Raw genomic sequence first — 17,968 nt, 5'->3', positions numbered from 1 at the left:
TAATAAATATCATTCTTATTTTTATTTGAGTTACACAATATACTCATAATTTTATATTTTATAATAATAAATTATTTCTTTCTCCTTATTTCTACATTTGGTCCCCAATTTTCTTATAAAAATAAACACCAGAATGTTATTGAAAGGGAAGTATTCTTAAGAAATATTAATATTAGATTGACAAATGAATGAATAGTATTTGTATTTCCATAAGAATATTCAAAAATGCATGGATAACAAGTGAAATAGTATCATTGATTATACAAAAAAAAATACAAATTTTTATAATATAAAATAATTTTTTTGGGTATTAAGGAGACATTGATCTAGTAATTTAAAGTTTTATTAGATCTTGTCATACTAAGCCAAATACTTAAATTGATAATCGTATTTATTAGAACATGACATAACACTTAAAATTGATTCCTTATTTAGAATAAATATCACATATTCCTTAAAATTATTATGTTCATGTCTGAAGTCAATTATAATGCACCAAATAATTTAAAAAAAGTAATTTCTATATTATATTTTCAATTAAATGTTAATTTTTAATTGGATTGATGAATAATTAAGACACCCAAAAGATATATCCATTCTCTTCTTTCCCTCTCTTATACTCCAAAGAAAAAACAAAATTCTCGTTTATTTCTTATTTGTAAGTCAATTTTCTTCTTCCTTTACACAATTACACTCAACTAAAACCTCTCCGACAACATCATTATTTTCGAACTTGTCTTCAAATAATTTTGGTTCTAGTATTTTTGTCCAGTATCCGAGAAAACAAGACCGTTCCTCGTTTTCACTTCCTCGTTTTATGTTGTCACCCTTCCTCTTCTAATTTCAGATCCCTTTCTCTCTCTACACATTCTCAATTCTTCTATCACTATGGTTTCAGGAAAGGTAAGAGTAGCAATGGGTTTCCACAACTCACCTTCACCATCGCCAGCGGAAGTTATGTCTCCACCACCGCAAAAGAAGCAACCTCCTCCACCGTCTACGGCGAACTCTGGAACCAAGTCATCGTCTCACAAGTCCTCATTCTCACGCTACTTCCCACGCACTTCTGCTCAGGTACAGCCTAAGCCGCCGGACGTGACGGAGCTCCTCCGTCTAGTGGAGTCACTCCGGGATAGCGAGTCGAGGTTGAAGACGGAGCTACTTGAGTACAAGCTGCTCAAAGAGTCCATCGCCATTGTTCCCGTTCTCGAGAACGAGATCGAAGAGAGGGAAAGTGAAATCGAGAGGAACAGGAAGAGAATAGAAGAAGTGGAAGATGAAAATGAGAGAGTGAAGAATGAGTTACGTGAACTCAAGCTTCGAATGGAAGAAGAGAAACAAGAGAATGAGAAGAAAACGAAAGCGTTGGAGAATGAAATAGCAGAACTGAAGAAAACGGCGTCGTCTAGCAGCAGTAGTAGTAGTAATAGAGTAGATGCATTAGAAAGTGAGGAACATTCCTCTGCTTCGCAGAGATTCGTTGAGGTTACAGTGAGGTCGAGTGTTTTCAAGAGCTTGAAAAAAACGACGTCGGATAATGGAAGTGTGAATTCGAAAAGAGAGGTTATTGTTGAAACAGAAAGGCCACGTCATTCGCAATGTAACTCAGATGAACTCGCTGATTCCACTGACTCGGTTCTAAACGGTGTCGTTAGATCTCGTGCACCACGAGTTCCAAAACCGCCACCTAGACCGTCGTCACAGTCAAGTGGTTCTTCAGAAGAAACAGAGCATGTGATTCCACAGCCGCCGAAGAATTTATCAGCACCACCTCCTCCTCCGCCTCCTCCGAAGCCTGCGTCCAAGGCTCCTCCTCCTCCACCACCACCGAAGATGGGAAAGGCGGCTCCGGCGAAGGTGAGGAGAGTGCCTGAGGTGGTGGAGTTTTATCACTCATTGATGCGGAGGGAGTCGCAGTCGCGGAGAGACTTGAACTCCGGCGCCACGGAGGTTCCGGCGACGGCTAATGCGAATGCTCGCGACATGATCGGCGAGATCGAGAACCGTTCGACTCACTTGTTGGCGGTAAGTGATTTCGGTGGCTTTTGGCGTAATTACTATATTGCCACTGGTCATTTATGTCAGTGTCTGTTGACATGTGTAGTCACTTCTATTGCTTTAATTTGAATTGAATTTGATTTGGATTTTTCATTAGATAAGACAGCAATCAGATTCGTATTTAGGTATAACCCAAAATCGTAAATATGCTCTAAATCAGTGGCATTTTGCAACATCTCATATTCAAGGTCAAACAGTTGAGAAGAGATTCTTCAATTATTGAAACTATTTAGTCAATTAAGTCAAATAAAGTTGTTAATTTTACTTTACTTCACTGATTTGATGCTAATCTTATGCGGTAGTTAGCAATAGTAAGCATAAACTTTATCAGGAAAAAAATCAGGGAGTATTTTTTTTTTGCATGATGCATCATTCATGTTTAATTATTGTTAATTTAAAACAAAAAAAAATACTAATAATGATGAATGATGAAATGATTATATACAAATCTTTATGTATAGGTAAACTTTATTCTCTTCTTTTTTTGTCGTCACACAATTACTGCCATTGTCTGTGCAATAATCTACGTTTTTTTGCAGATTAAAACAGATGTGGAAACACAAAGAGACTTTATTAGATACTTAATCAAAGAGGTAGAGGGTGCAGCTTTTACAAACATTGAAGACGTGGTGCCTTTTGTCAAATGGCTTGATGATGAACTCTCCTATTTGGTAATTTCCTTACTGACACTTTTTTTTACAATATTCAAGGTTAGTTCTTTGTGTTGAGAATAAAGGAATTCTCATATGAGGAAGTAGTTATATTCTTTATACACTAAAATTATGTCTTATTTTTCTTTTAGTTTTTAAAAATATTTCTATAGAAAATAGTTAACATGAGAAATATTTTTATTCTCTTTTTTGTTAGTCTATAGAAAATGGTTCAATGGATTTTATAAGTGCCCTAGATAACAATGTGTGGAATTTCATTTATAACCTTTCTATTTATCTCTTATATCTCTACCTAACTGTAATTAAAAGATGATCTAAAACCCATATCAGTAATAAAAAGTACAGTTGTTATACTTGTTATACTTTTATTGAAAAAACATCACACCCAAATACGATTAAAACCTAGGCTTTATCTTTCTTTTCTTCTTCTATGTGTATTGAGATTTAATTTATTTATTTTTAAAAAAGCCAACCTGGTTTACATGTAAGCACCCTTATCATTGCAAGTGAATAGACTGATTTTTATTGTGTTTATGTGCTCTTCAGGTTGATGAAAGAGCAGTGCTTAAACACTTCGATTGGCCAGAGCAGAAGGCCGACGCACTGCGCGAGGCTGCATTCGCGTACTGTGATATGAAGAAGCTAGAATCCGAGGCATCATCCTTCCGTGATGATCCTAGGCAGCCATGTGGTACAGCTCTTAAGAAGATGCAAGCTCTGTTGGAAAAGTATGTCAAATTTGTCAATTTATGAACTCTCCTCTTTTGCCAACTTAATAACAAGAGAATATTACTTAGTGTATTGAATGTTCATGTTGTGTGTATGTGTTTTTTCTTGAATTGGTATGGCAGATTAGAGCATGGGATTTACAATATCTCTAGAATGAGAGAGTCAGCAACAAAGAGATACAAAGTCTTCCAAATACCAGTAGATTGGATGCTCGATAATGGTTATGCGACCCAGGTAATTTCCATGAAAGTTACCTTGTTTGCATGTGCCTAATCTAACTTAAACTGTATAATAGGGTTAATGAATTATACATGGCCCATAATCTTTCAAATTCACTAAATAATGGGTATAAATTGTTTATTGGTTGATGTGGTATTAAAAGGCCATAGCAAATAAAATCTTTTCACTTAAATTGTAAAACAGTTGTCTAGATCCTAGAGTTTACTTTATGGCATATTTAACAAGTTGCTGATAGCATAATGACAAAAACAATGCTCACTTCGATTGCTATTTCTATGTGCTCATGATCTGCATGCGCACATGTGAACTCCAAGATTTCCACAATTCATAATCCATCTGTTTGGCTGCATGCATCTAAACCAGATCCTCTTCAGTACTAGAAGGTCCAGTACGGGATAGAGATGATGACATGTCTGCTTCAAAAAAATTTGACGGTCCAGATTTTAATTTTTTTTTAGATACAAAATAATAATAAATTATCAAACTCCCCCTCTACCTCACATTCCAGTATTGGAGAGGAAATTATATTTTTTGGACCCTTCATATGTTAGTTGTGTTAAATTGCCACACTAGGATCTGGGAAGGGTAAGACATTCTTATAGTGTACATGAATGATTAAGCAAAAAACAAAAAACCCATATGCTTGTATAAGAATATACAAGTCACACATGCACAATTTGTACTCAATTTTATGTAGCATTATAGCATGGTAGATTGCAACTATTTATTTTCTTGTTACAACATGAAGAGTTATGAGGGTAACTTTGGTTAGTTCATTCATTTATTGTATCTGCAATGTTAAATTGTGGCAGATCAAGCTGGCATCTGTAAAATTAGCCATGAAGTACATGAAGAGAGTCTCTGCTGAGCTTGAAACAGTTGGTAGTGGTCCTGAAGAAGAAGATCTCATCCTCCAAGGAGTTAGATTTGCATTCCGGGTACACCAGGTAAAAAAAATCTCATAAATGTTTTAAAAACATTAGTACAAAATTGGCACATATTGTATGACAAAGATCTGTTGTCCCAAATAGTGTCTCGAACCATGTCCCAGACCAATTATATTGAAGCAAAAACAGAAAATATAATAAACATTTTTTTTTACTAACATGAGATATTTTCGTTAGTCTAGGACATAGTTTGGGACACTATTTGGAACACAACATATCCATATTGTAAGATAGAAAAAAGCACATTATTTAAGGGGACCATATAGAGTAATGAGTTGTTGAATTTTTGGCAGTTTGCTGGTGGTTTTGATGTAGAGACAATGAGGGCATTCCAAGAATTGAGAGATAAAGCAAGATCATGCCATGTTCAATGCCACAACCAGCAACAATAATTCCTTTGTTGCAGGTCTGTTATATGTTTAATGCTGGAGCAAACTCAGCTTCAGATATATTGGTAGCAAAATAGCCCCTCTCCCTCTACCCCTTTTTTCTGTAAAGAACTAAAGATAGTGTGACATTTCGTTTGTGAATAGCATGGCAATAGTAGTAGCCATCCTTAAAATAGAAGATGTTCACAATTCATCCATTCATTAATAACTGGGAAACAAGACAGTAACAACGATTGTTTCCACACTGACACATGTTGCTGCTGCTTTGAAATCCCTTGAAATCCATTGTGTAATCAAATCATGTAAAACTTTACCCCTTTCTATGTTCATTGTGTTCCAAGACAAATTAAATGGTCCCATATTCGTAGGCCCTAACTATAGACCGAAACCAAACCTTGATCTTTTAGTTCAGATGAAAATTGTCACTGCATTTTATTTAACCTTTTCCCGTTTAACTGCACATAGGCATAACTAGTTATAAAATAGTAGAAACAAAATTGTTAAGAAAACAGTATTAGTTACTTGAATGCTCATATCCAATCTCCACCATCTTCCTCTTCTTTTGAGGAAGTTGTTGTCAGCTCGACTTTTTAGGATTAGTTTAGTTGAGTTTCAAATTTAAGTGAGAGTTAAACAAAAACTATTTTTTAATTCAAATTCAATTTAAGCTCACTGGCTTTTGAGTTAGTTAATGAGCTTAAATGTATGTAACTCATCAACTTGAATCATGGTCACTAATATAAAAATAATAATTATAAAATATTACACACATATATACTAATATAAAAAGTATATATATATACAACAACAAAAAAACAAGTTTTTATTACAGTAGCTAAGTCAGTTATATAGATCAAATGACGTGACTATATTCTATCATAAATTATCTTCGTCATCAAAACATTGATTTGCAAGTCTTTTTTGATCATTTCTTTCATGGTTTTTCTATAATAGAAGTTACTTCAACTTGCTTCTTAATACATTTATTTTTAATCATATCTTGTCTACCGTCTCTTAAGCTTGTATAGTATTTTTTTTATTATAAATGACAATGGAAGTACTCCACCATTTAATCCACCCAATTGAATCTTATGGTTCACATCTCCGTCATATTTCTATTGTTTTATATGATTAACCAAAAATACCTAAATCTAATGACTTGTGATATGATAAGATCATCAACCTTTACCTCTACAATAAAGTTTATCTATCTCTTACTAAAATTATACTACATATACTTTGTCTTACTTTGATTTATATAAAATACTTCTAAAACTTGTCTTCACAATTCTTGATTCCCACTTAATTTTTCTGGTGTCTCCATTAAGACAATATTTCGTCAAAAAAACATGCATTTGTGGCTATGTTTTTTGGATTTCTTTATTCTTTCACATTGTTTCATTTGAAATATTTTATATTTATGGATTAATTTATTGATTTTAATGGTTATGTGGATTAGCTGAAGGGTGTCTCACAATCCTATAGCAATCTTACAATTAGAGGCCAGATGCCTTATATAAATCATCACAGTTTAAAGTTTAAGTGATGACATACGGCTTCGACTAAAGAGCGATGAAATTTTAAAAACTTGCAATAAAGTTTGAAGTAAAAAAGTTATTTTAAACCTTCCAAATAGAATAATTTGAATTAACAAATTAAAACAAGCTAATTTGAAAACCTTTACAAATAATAAAGTCGAGTTGAAAAAGCAAAAGCAAATTAGTTTGAAAACTGTTTGAATAAAATACTTTGAAATAAGGCGTAAAGACCTAGAGAGCAAAAACAAAGATTAGGAGGAAAAGATCAGCATTGAACTCAGAATATAGTAAAGTAGTTTAGGGGTGGGGTACTATTCTTTTCATCGATGTTGCAATTGATGTTTACTTTAGTTTACTCTCAGTGGTTGGAATTATTTTTGTTTATTTATAGTTTAGAAGCTTTTTATAAACTAGTTCTATTTAGATGATAATCTTACTATATGAAAAAAACTATACGCTAAGAAAAAGAGATATAGAAGATAATGTTGAAGTCTGATGAGGTGTTTTATTTTCTCAATTTGTAACTTCCCATAATCTTACAAGTAAGAACATAATTTATATGCATATATTTAAGAGCTATATCTACTCCACAAATTACCATATTGGAACTTGTAATGAAAGTTTATAATAGATACATGTTTTAGCAATAAACATGGCATATAAACCATTATAATGTTGGATCATGTAGCAAGATTAAGATTGGATAGTTCTGCATTATGCTAAATCAATTAACAAAATTCTTAGGAAAATGAGATGAGTAATATTAATTATATCATTCTCGAAATCAACTTATCTACATATTTACTTGTAAATCAATCATTAATAAACAAATTATTATTTTATGACATATATGAGGTAAGAAGGAATATCATTTTTCAATTGAGATAAAAGATCTATAGACTAATTAATAGGAGAAATTATCATTTTAATTTTGAGAAAAACAATATATACATCGATAGTGTATGAGTTTTATATACTATTATTATATAATTAATCATTCATATTTAATAATCATCAACTTTTTAAACGTAATCCAAAAGGATCATCTCTATTAATGAATAGATAAATACTTAATTCTCCTTATATTTTTAATAGCAAAAGTATTGTTTCATTAGATATAAAAGGATAAAAATATATTATTATATATATATTTTTTTTTTGTAGGAGTAGAGGGTCCTTACTCAAATAAATTGTGGTTTAATAAATATGTATAAATATTTAACCATAACAGAAAAGTTGGTAATGTGTAACCCGAATCCGGGTCCATATTGATTGGGTTCCATTTTTGTCAACTAGCTGAGATCACAAGGAGCAAAGAAAGAGAGGCTCTGGGGAGAAATGAGTGAATGCTGTTTTCTTCTTCCAATTCTTCAAATTCCACCCCTTTCCAAACAACGCTTTCCCATCTCTATTTTCCACCGAAATCATTTTCCACCCCATAATTACCACCCATCTATTTCTTTCTCACATCGATCAAAGTTGCAATCTTTTCGAATTTCCTTTCCAACCCACGCTACATCTACATCATCAGCTCCCATGGATGTTCAACGAAGTGAAGATTCTGCTACCAACAGTGACTCTTCCTCACCAATGAAGCTCTTGTTTGTCGAAATGGGTGTTGGCTATGATCAACATGGGTGTGCTGTGTTCATTGATTTTTTACTTTTCTTTCCTTTTGCTTTTGATTTGAACATTTTGTTTTCTTCATGGAATTTGGTTTTTATGGAATGGTATTTTTCAGGCAGAATATAACAGCTGCAGCAATGAGGGCATGCAGGGATGCTATTTCTTCCAATTCAATTCCGGCTTTTCGGAGAGGTATACCTATCTACCTATCTTGTGTTTTTTCACTGTGAAATGTTGGTCTAGTGGTGTAAGGTCTCACATCGACTAAAAGGTCAAATATTAGATTTATGGAATGTTAGTTTCTTACGTAGATGAAGGGATACTTTTGGGAATACAAAAATACATTCATGTTGACTTGTTTATTTTAATTTTAAATATTTGGGCATAGTATGTACAAATAAAATTCTAACTTGTAAGAATTGGTCATATTAGCTCTTGACTTTAGGGAATTAACATGGTAGTCCCTGGAATTGTAATATGTCAATCAAGTTGATCCTTAAGTGAGTACCGAATTCACTGAAGAACGGTTGACATGATATGCTAGTACGACTCTAGTCATCTTCATTTATTTCATTTAGGTAATACTTTCTTACAATAGAATTTCTTAGTTTTTGGAGTTTCTGTTGAATGTCACTTATCCAACATAAATAACCTATAGAAGCATTTACATCACATGCTTACTTTAATATCTACATGACAAACACTATGTGGCTATCTTTGCTTTGTTATATGTCTTCCCCTGGATAGTTACTTGCTTGCTAAGATCTTCACATATATTTATCTCCCTAGTGAAAATGAGTTTGCAATGTACTTTATCACACTGTATTTTATTCCCTTTGATTTACTTTGGGTTGAAATGGGGACGAACGTAAGATTCACTTATACCAAGTAGACATTTAGATTTTAGAACGATAACATATTTTATGACTCTTGGGGAAAGATATCTCTTTTCCCTCCTCACTTTTTTTAGTCTATTGTTGGTTACATGTTGCTAAAGACTAAACTAATCATGACATCTGTTAAGTCTCCTCTCTACCTGCTTCTCCCAGTCTCAATTTATCATGATTAGAGCTTTATATTACTTGGTATTGTATATGTGAATTGCAATAAGTTCAAGATGGGAATAGGGATTTCAGTATAAATCAGAAAGATTCCATGATGTAGAAAGTTATCATGATTTCGTAAAAATTAGAACGTTTTCTATAAATTTATAGTCCCACTATTGTACTACTCTTGCTAAATTTAATGCATGGATGTTTGAATTGCTCTTTTACAGAATTTCTAACCGCAACATGTACCTTAGTTCTAACAGTAATGCTTAAAAATCATCTGTCTAGTGAGAAAGTAATAGTTGAGTATTAAGTTTGACTTGATCTGCATCCCTGTAATTCATGACAAATCCTAGTTTAAGAAAATACAGTTAGATGTTCAATATGAGCTAAGTTCCCACTTATTTGGAAGCTACATGGAGACTGATCTGTTTGATTGTTTATGGTTAAATTTTTTAAAACACCTGCTTTGACAGTTGACAGTGAAAATTGTTTTTCAAGTCTAATGAAGTGAATTTGGTTTAGGTTCCATTCCGGGTGTCAGTTTCGGTGAGATGAAATTGCAGATCAAGCTAGGGGTTCCTCATTCTCTCCAGACATCTTTGGATATTGAGAAAGTCAAGTCTGTATTTCCTTAGTGAGTGCTCATACCTATGAAACTAGTGCACTTTTTCTCAATATTGTTTTCGATATGTTTTGCTCAGGTTATCATTATGAAATCCTAATATCTATAATTTCATTGAAAATTAAATGTGCTATTTAACCTTTTTTATCTTTAGTGTCTGTTTAGAGTTTAAGACTTGTAGCAGAAATCATAGTCATTCTTTCTATCCTCGATGTTTATACCTTGTTTATAATCTTTTTTGAACTTTTCTTCCCTCTCCCTCTGACCACTCGCTGTTCCACCAAAACCATTGCAGTGGAAAAATTTTGAATGTTGAAGTTGTAGATGGTGGTTTGATATGCTCAAGTGGGGTGCATGTGGAAGAAATGGGTGACAAGAATGATGATTGTTACATTGTGAATGCTGCTGTATACGTTGGCTACTAACTTTCAACTTTCATATCTGTGTTCGCCTGTTCTCCTGTTAGTGGTCTTCTGATTTTAGTAATGACTGTCTGTCACTCTGTTGTACAATAATATACCAAGTTGTACACTTCGGTAGCGTCTAATGAGCCGATAGAACATACTGGTACTAGATGTTCTGTTTTGCTCTCTTTGGTCGCACTACCTTTTGATGGAACCAAAATGTTACCCCTTTTAATGTCATGTATTGTTATGCTCCATCTATAAAACATATCAAATATAAACTACAACTCACATGTTTTATTTATTCCTATCCTAACACATGCTTAACTGCACCACTTGCAGTGCATTTTTGACACAAAAAAATAGCAGTTTGGCATCAATTCACTATCATTTGCAAATTTGATTCCCAATTTTCTATTTATGTTCCTAAAAGGTTTTATTGGCAATTTTACTTAAGATATCAAGACTCATCCATCTATCAAATGTTTACTGAAAATGAGCATATTTAACCTCAGTCTTTGTTCTAAATGATTTGCAGAAGTCCTTCCATTGAGAACTTGTCTGTTGGTGATTCAGTACAGTTATAATGAGAGGCCTGTTTGGCTGGCAAAACAGTGAGACCCCAGGATAATGACAATATAATAATATGAATAAAATCTTAGGCATCTTGAATTCTTGATTGCTCAAGAAGTCAAGGCCTAGTTCTTTAGTAATGGAAAGTCAATTTGTTCTACCCCTTAGAATTATACATCTCATTACTTAGCTATTCAAAATTGCTGATCATAAAAGAATCAATTCATCAATGTTTTAAAAACAAGATTAGAGATTGAACCAATGAGACCTCCGTAATGGTTAGATCAGTTCAACCTGCTAAATTTGTAGTTTGAACTGTGACTGAACCTGGTATTGTTTGAATTGAAGACATGGCTATTTCATGGACCAAAAGGCTCAGCCAACCTATTTGGTCTGATTTTTAAAACACTGCAATGGTTAATGACATAATTATTAAAAGCTTGGAAGTTACATATTCATGTTTGAACTGAAATCCTACTTAATTCATTTTATAGACTTGAAGTAAAAGTATATGCAAGTGACACAACATGATAAATAATACTTATTAGCATAGTATTTTAACACAAACTCTATCAATAAATGATAAAATTAAATTGCATTGTATGTGATTCATTCAATAAACATTAGTTTACTCCTTTGTATAGTATTCCCCTCACTAACTTGCTTTATTCAAGAGTCATGACTCATGTGTTACAATTGAATTCACCCCTTTTAATTATCCACCAATTTGAGACTCTATAACCTATGAATGAAGAAAAGGCATACAGTTGATGTTGAAATTTAAATGGTTAGAGCTGCATATAGGAGTTGGTTCCAAGTATCAGGTAGTCCTGGTAGGCACCAATGGCTGCAATCATTGCCTGGATGATCTCCACTATATGCAGAAGGATGTGCATCTTTTCTTAGTTGTGATAAGAGTGTTATGTCAAGTAGAAAAACTGGACTCTTCATTTTGTTTAACACATTGTTCACTATGGTTGCAGCTGGTGGTAAACCTGCTGGATAAGTTGACCCTGGTAATGGTTCCTGTTCTCCACTGCAAGTCTTGTTTGGTTGATTCCACTCTTGGCCTCTGTTGTATGGAAGAAAGTTCCATACTTTTCAGTTAATGGTATAAACTATGGAGAGTAGAAAAAGTTTAATTTTTGTCATACTTTTTGACAAAATGGGTTGGCAAGTTTTTTTACTATTAGATGGATGAGTCTATAACAATTATGTTTATGTTTTAATTCTGTCAAAATCATGTGTAAAAGATTCTGGCTATGTAGGATTTGAAAATGTTGAGATTTAGTTTAGCTAGACATAGGAAGATAAGCATAGAAATTCGAGTAAATACTCGTTTTCATTCGTTATGTTTTTCGTGTTATCAATTTGGTCCCTTAAAAATTGAAAAACCTAAAGTGATCCCAAAAAATTTCAAATGAGGGTCAAAATTAGTCATTTTTATGGTTAAAGTAGTTTTTATTGGATATTATAAAACATGATAAAAATGACTAATTTGACTTACATTTAAACTTTTTAGGAATCATTTTAGATTTTTCAATTATTAAGGGACCTAAGGTTGAAAAGCATACTGAAATTAATATTTTTAATGTTCTAGTTACTTACTTAGCATGAATTGGAGAAATGCCTTGAAAGAAGACTTTAGTTTTGTTTGGGTCAACATTTTGATCAACCCATTGAGCCCATGTGGTCAACCCCTTTTGAAATGCGTCCAAACGGTCCATGTTCTTGACTAGGTTGGAACCATCCCTTATATAATCCCATCTGAAAATACCAAATATCAGCAACCCTTAGGTTTGAGTGATAAATAAAGAGAACAATGAACCAAAGAAGGTGTGATGATACACAAAGTAATAATTCTAACAAACACAACTTATTTTTGTGATGTAAAGGTTAAAAAACTTCTCTTTTTTGTAAAAATGCAATCGCTTCTCTAATTATACGTACTTGTGCTTTGTAAATAGCATTAGGAAAATGGTAATTTCAAACTTCTTTTTCATAACATGATTCTTAGTCCAAGGCTAAAGATTTATTCATTTCTGGAGATAAAGTTATCAAACTAAGTTTTGCTTCTATCAATAATGTTATTTTTCATGCACATTAGAGATCAAACTCATGATAGAAACATACCTAGATCTTAAAAGCTGTGTTTTATAGTGTGAAATTTAGATAGGAGAATAATAAATGATTTAAAATGTAAGAGTACTATTTTACAATCTTTTAAAAATCTAATTAACAATTAAAAATAGAAAAGAGTATAATTATAAAATTTTAGTAAAGGTGATTAGGTACTTTGACATGTTTATCTTCATAAAACTCCAAATTCAGGAAACCATAAAAATAAACATTCTGTGATTCTAGAGAAAAATCTTCAAAATCTTTTCCTTTCTTTTACTCAACTCTCAAACAAAGGAAATATTTTTCAAAGTTATTCATTTTCTTCCTCTCCAAAACAAAACCATGAAAACCTAACAATAATTTCATACACATCTTTACTAACACCATTGTATTGATTATCTTTGTTTTAACAGGAAAAAAATAATGATAGGTGTACAAAATAATATGACAGTATCACCACTGATAGAGTTGTTTAGTACATGAAAAGCATACCCTTGATGTTTTCCGGTGTGGACCCACCAATGCCACGTGTTGAAGATCAACATGTCCATGCCCAGCCATGCCTTACCACCTTTTATGGAGTCTAAGGTAAGGACTTGGCCATCGTCTTCACGAATTATGTCCACTAAATATGGTGTACGGTGTAGATGTATGGTTACTCCATAGTCCTACACAACTCCAATAATTTTAAATGTTTAAGACACAAAGCATTAATTTAACCGAAGAAATGTAAGTACCAATAATGTAATACAAATGAATTATAAATATGATAGATATTAATATTGATTGTGTATAAATTTTTATTGTTGATATTACATAAATATTACATTCTTAAATTAATTGAGAAAAAAAATGCAAAACCAAAATAAAATTATCTCGGGGTCACGAGGGGCATTCATTCATTAGGAAAAGAGACCTTCAATGCATACAATATTCACGTGTAGATTGGACAACAATATACAAAAAGGTTATTCCATTCTTCAATGTCACTTTGTTATTATATTAAGAAGAAAATGACAAAAGGAACATGGTATTCTGTTCAAGTCTCAAAGTAAGATGTTTGAATCACTTGTTTTCAATGATGTCTCATTCCTTATTCCAAGTCAATTATATATTAACAAGTAGATAAAAAATTAAAAGTAAAAAGTAATAAAATGAAACAATTTGATTGACTTGGGATATGAAATGAAATACTATTTGGGATAAGTGATCTCCATCCCTTAAAGCGGTCAAGTCATATGGGTTTGAACAGGTTGCCAATTATAAATGGTATCTCCGGTTACCAAATCTTCACTTATTTTGCACTATATGCTATTAATTCAGGTTATGTATTTTAAAATGATATATTTTCTTATTAAATTATCTCACTAATTTTTCTATATTCATAAGAAAGTAATATATATCACATAAGATAATATTTTATTTATTAATAATTAGTTTTCAAGTGATGTATATTAGTTTTGTGGGTAAGAAGACTTTCAACATATAATGGATTATGTGAGATATGATATATTGATGAATTTGATGACTTTGAACCATATTTGAAAATAATCATTTTATTTAATTAATTTTATCAATCATAAAACAAAGATAGAAAAAGGTATTTTTTAAATATGGTTCAAATTTAACAAAGTTATCTGACAAAAAAAAAGTCCATAACTTTGATGATTTTTTTATATGTGATCTAATAAAAAATAAATCAAAGTTACGAAATACAAAGTTATTTAGAATTATTTGGTTTACAAACCAGGATCGATCAATTAAATAACACATTTTGATGAGGATAAGAGATCTTTATCCTCACTTTACATTCCATGTCAAAAATGGAATTTAATTAATATTGTCTATGATGTAATGTTTAAGGTATGTTCTGTGATTTACGTTGGTTAAACAAAACAATGAGGGCAATTAGGCAAATAATTGCAAAGAGGCTTCAAGTTGTAATCACAGGTTGGCATGTTCTCCCTGATAACCAATCAAAACTTATTTAAGATTTATTATTATGGAAAACAGTGCAACTAAGTATTGAGACCTTTAGTTTTATGGCTTAATTTTGAAGTTATGGTGAATTATGCAATTTCGATTTCTTTAGACTCTACCATTTCATCCCAAAACCATGTAACAAGCTATTTTTCATTAATAATTATATTTTTGGCTTTCCTGCAAGCAAAACTAATATACGTGGTTGTTTTCTTCTAGTTTTTCTTTGGAGGGTTTTAGTAATTACCAATTAGTATTACCATAGAACATGTCTATTGGTTTGATGAATGAGCAATTAGTGACTAGTTTGTAATATTGTACCGACTTGTATACACTTATATCTTCTAACCATTCACTAAAGTCTCTTTTCTCAACTTTTCGCCTCCCTGAGAGTTAGAGTGGAGATAAAATATGGAAAAATAGATTAAAGAGAAAATGAAAATTTATATTGTATGATTTAAAAGAGAGAAAGAGATGAGAGACTAAAAAGTATGTAGATTTCACACAAAAAACTTTCTCTTCTCCTTTTGTGCGAAAGTGAGAGGAAATGAGATATTTGTATACAATGACATAAATATCCTTCAATTTTTTATCCACTTTTTAGTTTTAAATACTATTAATATAAATAATTCTCTTTAAACATAAAAATATATCAATTAAGATGTTAATTGAAATAATAATAAAATATATCATTTAAAATTATAATTTTTTATTTTTAATTAATTATAAAACAACATTTTTCTCTTTCATTTCTTTATTTTTAGGACATTTTTGTAATTTTTATTTTTAATTCATTTTTAAAATTATAATTTTTTATTTTAAATTAGTTATAAAACAACATTTTCCTCTCTCATTTCTTTATTTTGGGACCTTTTTGCAATTTGAATCATAACATCATCTACCAACAAAGAAGTTAGTCTAGTGGTGTAAGGTCTTATTGATCTCCAAGGTCAAGAATTCAATTTCTGTGAGCGACACTTATTGGGAAGGGCAACCATGAAACCTAAAAATATTAGTTTCTTACCCAAAATGTGAGATGTTGCCCAAAAAAATCATAACATTATCTCTCTTCTCATTTTCTATCAAACCAAACAAAAGAGAAATAGAAAAAGATATATCTTCTATTTATTTTCTCTCATTCTTCTCTTATATCAAACATTATTAAAATCTACTTTATTTCTCATCTTACACCAAAAATCTAATAAAAATCTTACACCAAAAAAATCTTCATTTTTTTCTAATTATGAAAAATACAATTGTCCATTATTTAGATAGGTAGAGTTCTATTAATATAAGCTTAATTTACTTCATTCCTATCAAACTCTCATCTACATAATTTGCTTCTCTTTCTCTCATTATATGTCTAATTTAGAGTTAATACTCATTTTAGTCTTTAAAATTTTTTATATATGCCAATTTGGCTCATAAAAATTTGAAAAATTCAAAATGGTTATAAAAAATATCACACGTGAGTCAAATGTGGGAAATAATAAAAGCCTCAATATGCCAAAGAGAAACAAACAATAAAGTGAGTATTCACTCTAAGTTTTATCACTTATGAAATGTGGGAAATAATAGAAGCCTCAATATGCCAAGAGAAACAAACAATGAGAATATTAATAAATGAAAAAGGACAACAGAAGTGGGAGTTGTTGTGCATTCACTAAAAACATTAGCTGTATACCAAACTGAGAGAATATAGAAAAAAGCAAAACAAAAACAAACCTTAAAGGTCACAGTAGAATTTTTCCTAGAATAACTGGTATTTGCATTAGGCACCGACGCATGAATCATACAGGACAAGGATTCCCACATGTTCAAACTCAATGAGTCTCCTACAAACAGTATCTTCTTACCCCTCCACGTGTTCAGGAATTCAACCCCATCAAACCTAAACCATAAAAATCACAGTTCGTTAGATTAACAGAACTCATTTTCTGATACACTTCAAAAAGAACAAAATAGTTGCTTCATAAGTTCATCTACTAATTAACAATACACCGAAGTTACTATTCAACAGCGCTTTCGGGCTGTCTATGTAACATTTTGCATAATAATATTTGCATAATAACATTTTGTTACACAGTGAAGCATGTTCCTTAATCCTGCTTTATAACATTATTTGTAATTGTGATATTAAAAGGGAGTTTGTACTCAGAAAATATTATTTGGTTTGCATCACCTAAGCAATTGAATAGTTGTTATCAAAATCCATTTATCAAACACTTCCTACACTAACTTCACTGGTCCTTTTCCATTTCACACTATTTGTTAAAGAAAAAGGAAGAATACTTGTAAGTTGTAACAAAAGAAAACTACCTGGGTATGGAACCTGAATCAGGCTTCCAAGAGTATTTGAGATAGTGCTTGTCAGGTCTTCCATATTTTTGGCAATTAAACTCAGGATCAATGAAGGGACAGGTTGAAGATTCATAGAGAGGATATGAAGGGTCAATCACCCAACTTCCTGTGAACAAGTTATCATGATCATGGGACTTTGCTGCTCTTGCTTGGTGCACTATGGACACAACAAGCAAAGCTTGACACAACAGAAAGATCAAATACAGCTTATGAACCTTGAAACCCATGTCGCACTATTTGGAGAGAGACAAGAATGGTGTACAAAAGTTATATGTAACTCGGCATAGATTTTTGGTTGAACACGGATTATACGACTATTTATAGTTGTTATTATGTTTTTTGCGGTTAAAGATAGAAAATTATCTCAATTTAAAAAATATGATATTTCAATTTTGGTGTTATGAGTTCAACAATCGATTATATATCAGGAAGGCGTTAGCACTACATTTATTGTTGCTAAACTGTACTCTCAATAATTATATCTACCGTTTATACCATCAAATTGTTTGACTAATTTCTTTATTTATAAAAGAAAAACTTATTTTTCATATCACAAATATTTTATTTTACTTATATGTATCCCCATGAGTAATAGGAAATCAAGACTATATAGTTATAGTTGAAAATTGATTAATCAATTGATTTAAATTAAAGAAA

General features: G+C 31.6%; 3 protein-coding genes across 4 annotated transcripts; 2 read left to right on the top strand and 1 right to left on the bottom strand.

Annotated features, from left to right (window-relative positions):
• Positions 672 to 5,418, top strand: LOC109333335 (protein CHUP1, chloroplastic). The gene is made up of 6 exons (XM_019568776.1): positions 672 to 2,025; positions 2,598 to 2,729; positions 3,276 to 3,457; positions 3,581 to 3,692; positions 4,511 to 4,645; positions 4,939 to 5,418. The coding sequence occupies exons 1-6, from the start codon at positions 889 to 891 to the stop codon at positions 5,035 to 5,037; spliced, it is 1,797 nt and encodes a 598-aa protein (XP_019424321.1). The 5' UTR covers positions 672 to 888; the 3' UTR covers positions 5,038 to 5,418.
• LOC109332144 lies at positions 7,822 to 10,512 on the top strand. 2 transcript variants are annotated; one of them, XM_019566992.1, is made up of 5 exons: positions 7,831 to 7,946; positions 7,977 to 8,209; positions 8,314 to 8,390; positions 9,773 to 9,884; positions 10,168 to 10,512. In XM_019566992.1, the coding sequence occupies exons 1-5, from the start codon at positions 7,911 to 7,913 to the stop codon at positions 10,295 to 10,297; spliced, it is 588 nt and encodes a 195-aa protein (XP_019422537.1). In that variant the 5' UTR covers positions 7,831 to 7,910; the 3' UTR covers positions 10,298 to 10,512. The 2 variants fall into 2 exon arrangements, with proteins under 2 accessions (XP_019422535.1, XP_019422537.1); XM_019566990.1 differs by having other exon boundaries at positions 7,822 to 8,209.
• LOC109332391 (protein trichome birefringence-like 38) lies at positions 11,286 to 17,582 on the bottom strand. The gene is made up of 5 exons (XM_019567362.1): positions 17,270 to 17,582; positions 16,676 to 16,841; positions 13,463 to 13,638; positions 12,458 to 12,616; positions 11,286 to 11,921 (listed from the first exon to the last, which is right to left on the bottom strand). The coding sequence occupies exons 1-5, from the start codon at positions 17,536 to 17,538 to the stop codon at positions 11,630 to 11,632; spliced, it is 1,062 nt and encodes a 353-aa protein (XP_019422907.1). The 5' UTR covers positions 17,539 to 17,582; the 3' UTR covers positions 11,286 to 11,629.

The sequence above is a fragment of the Lupinus angustifolius genome, chromosome LG18 (assembly GCF_001865875.1).
Source record: "Lupinus angustifolius cultivar Tanjil chromosome LG18, LupAngTanjil_v1.0, whole genome shotgun sequence".
NCBI lineage: Eukaryota > Viridiplantae > Streptophyta > Magnoliopsida > Fabales > Fabaceae > Lupinus > Lupinus angustifolius.
Note: the sequence above shows the minus strand (reverse complement) of the source record. Positions and strands in the feature narration are given on the sequence as shown.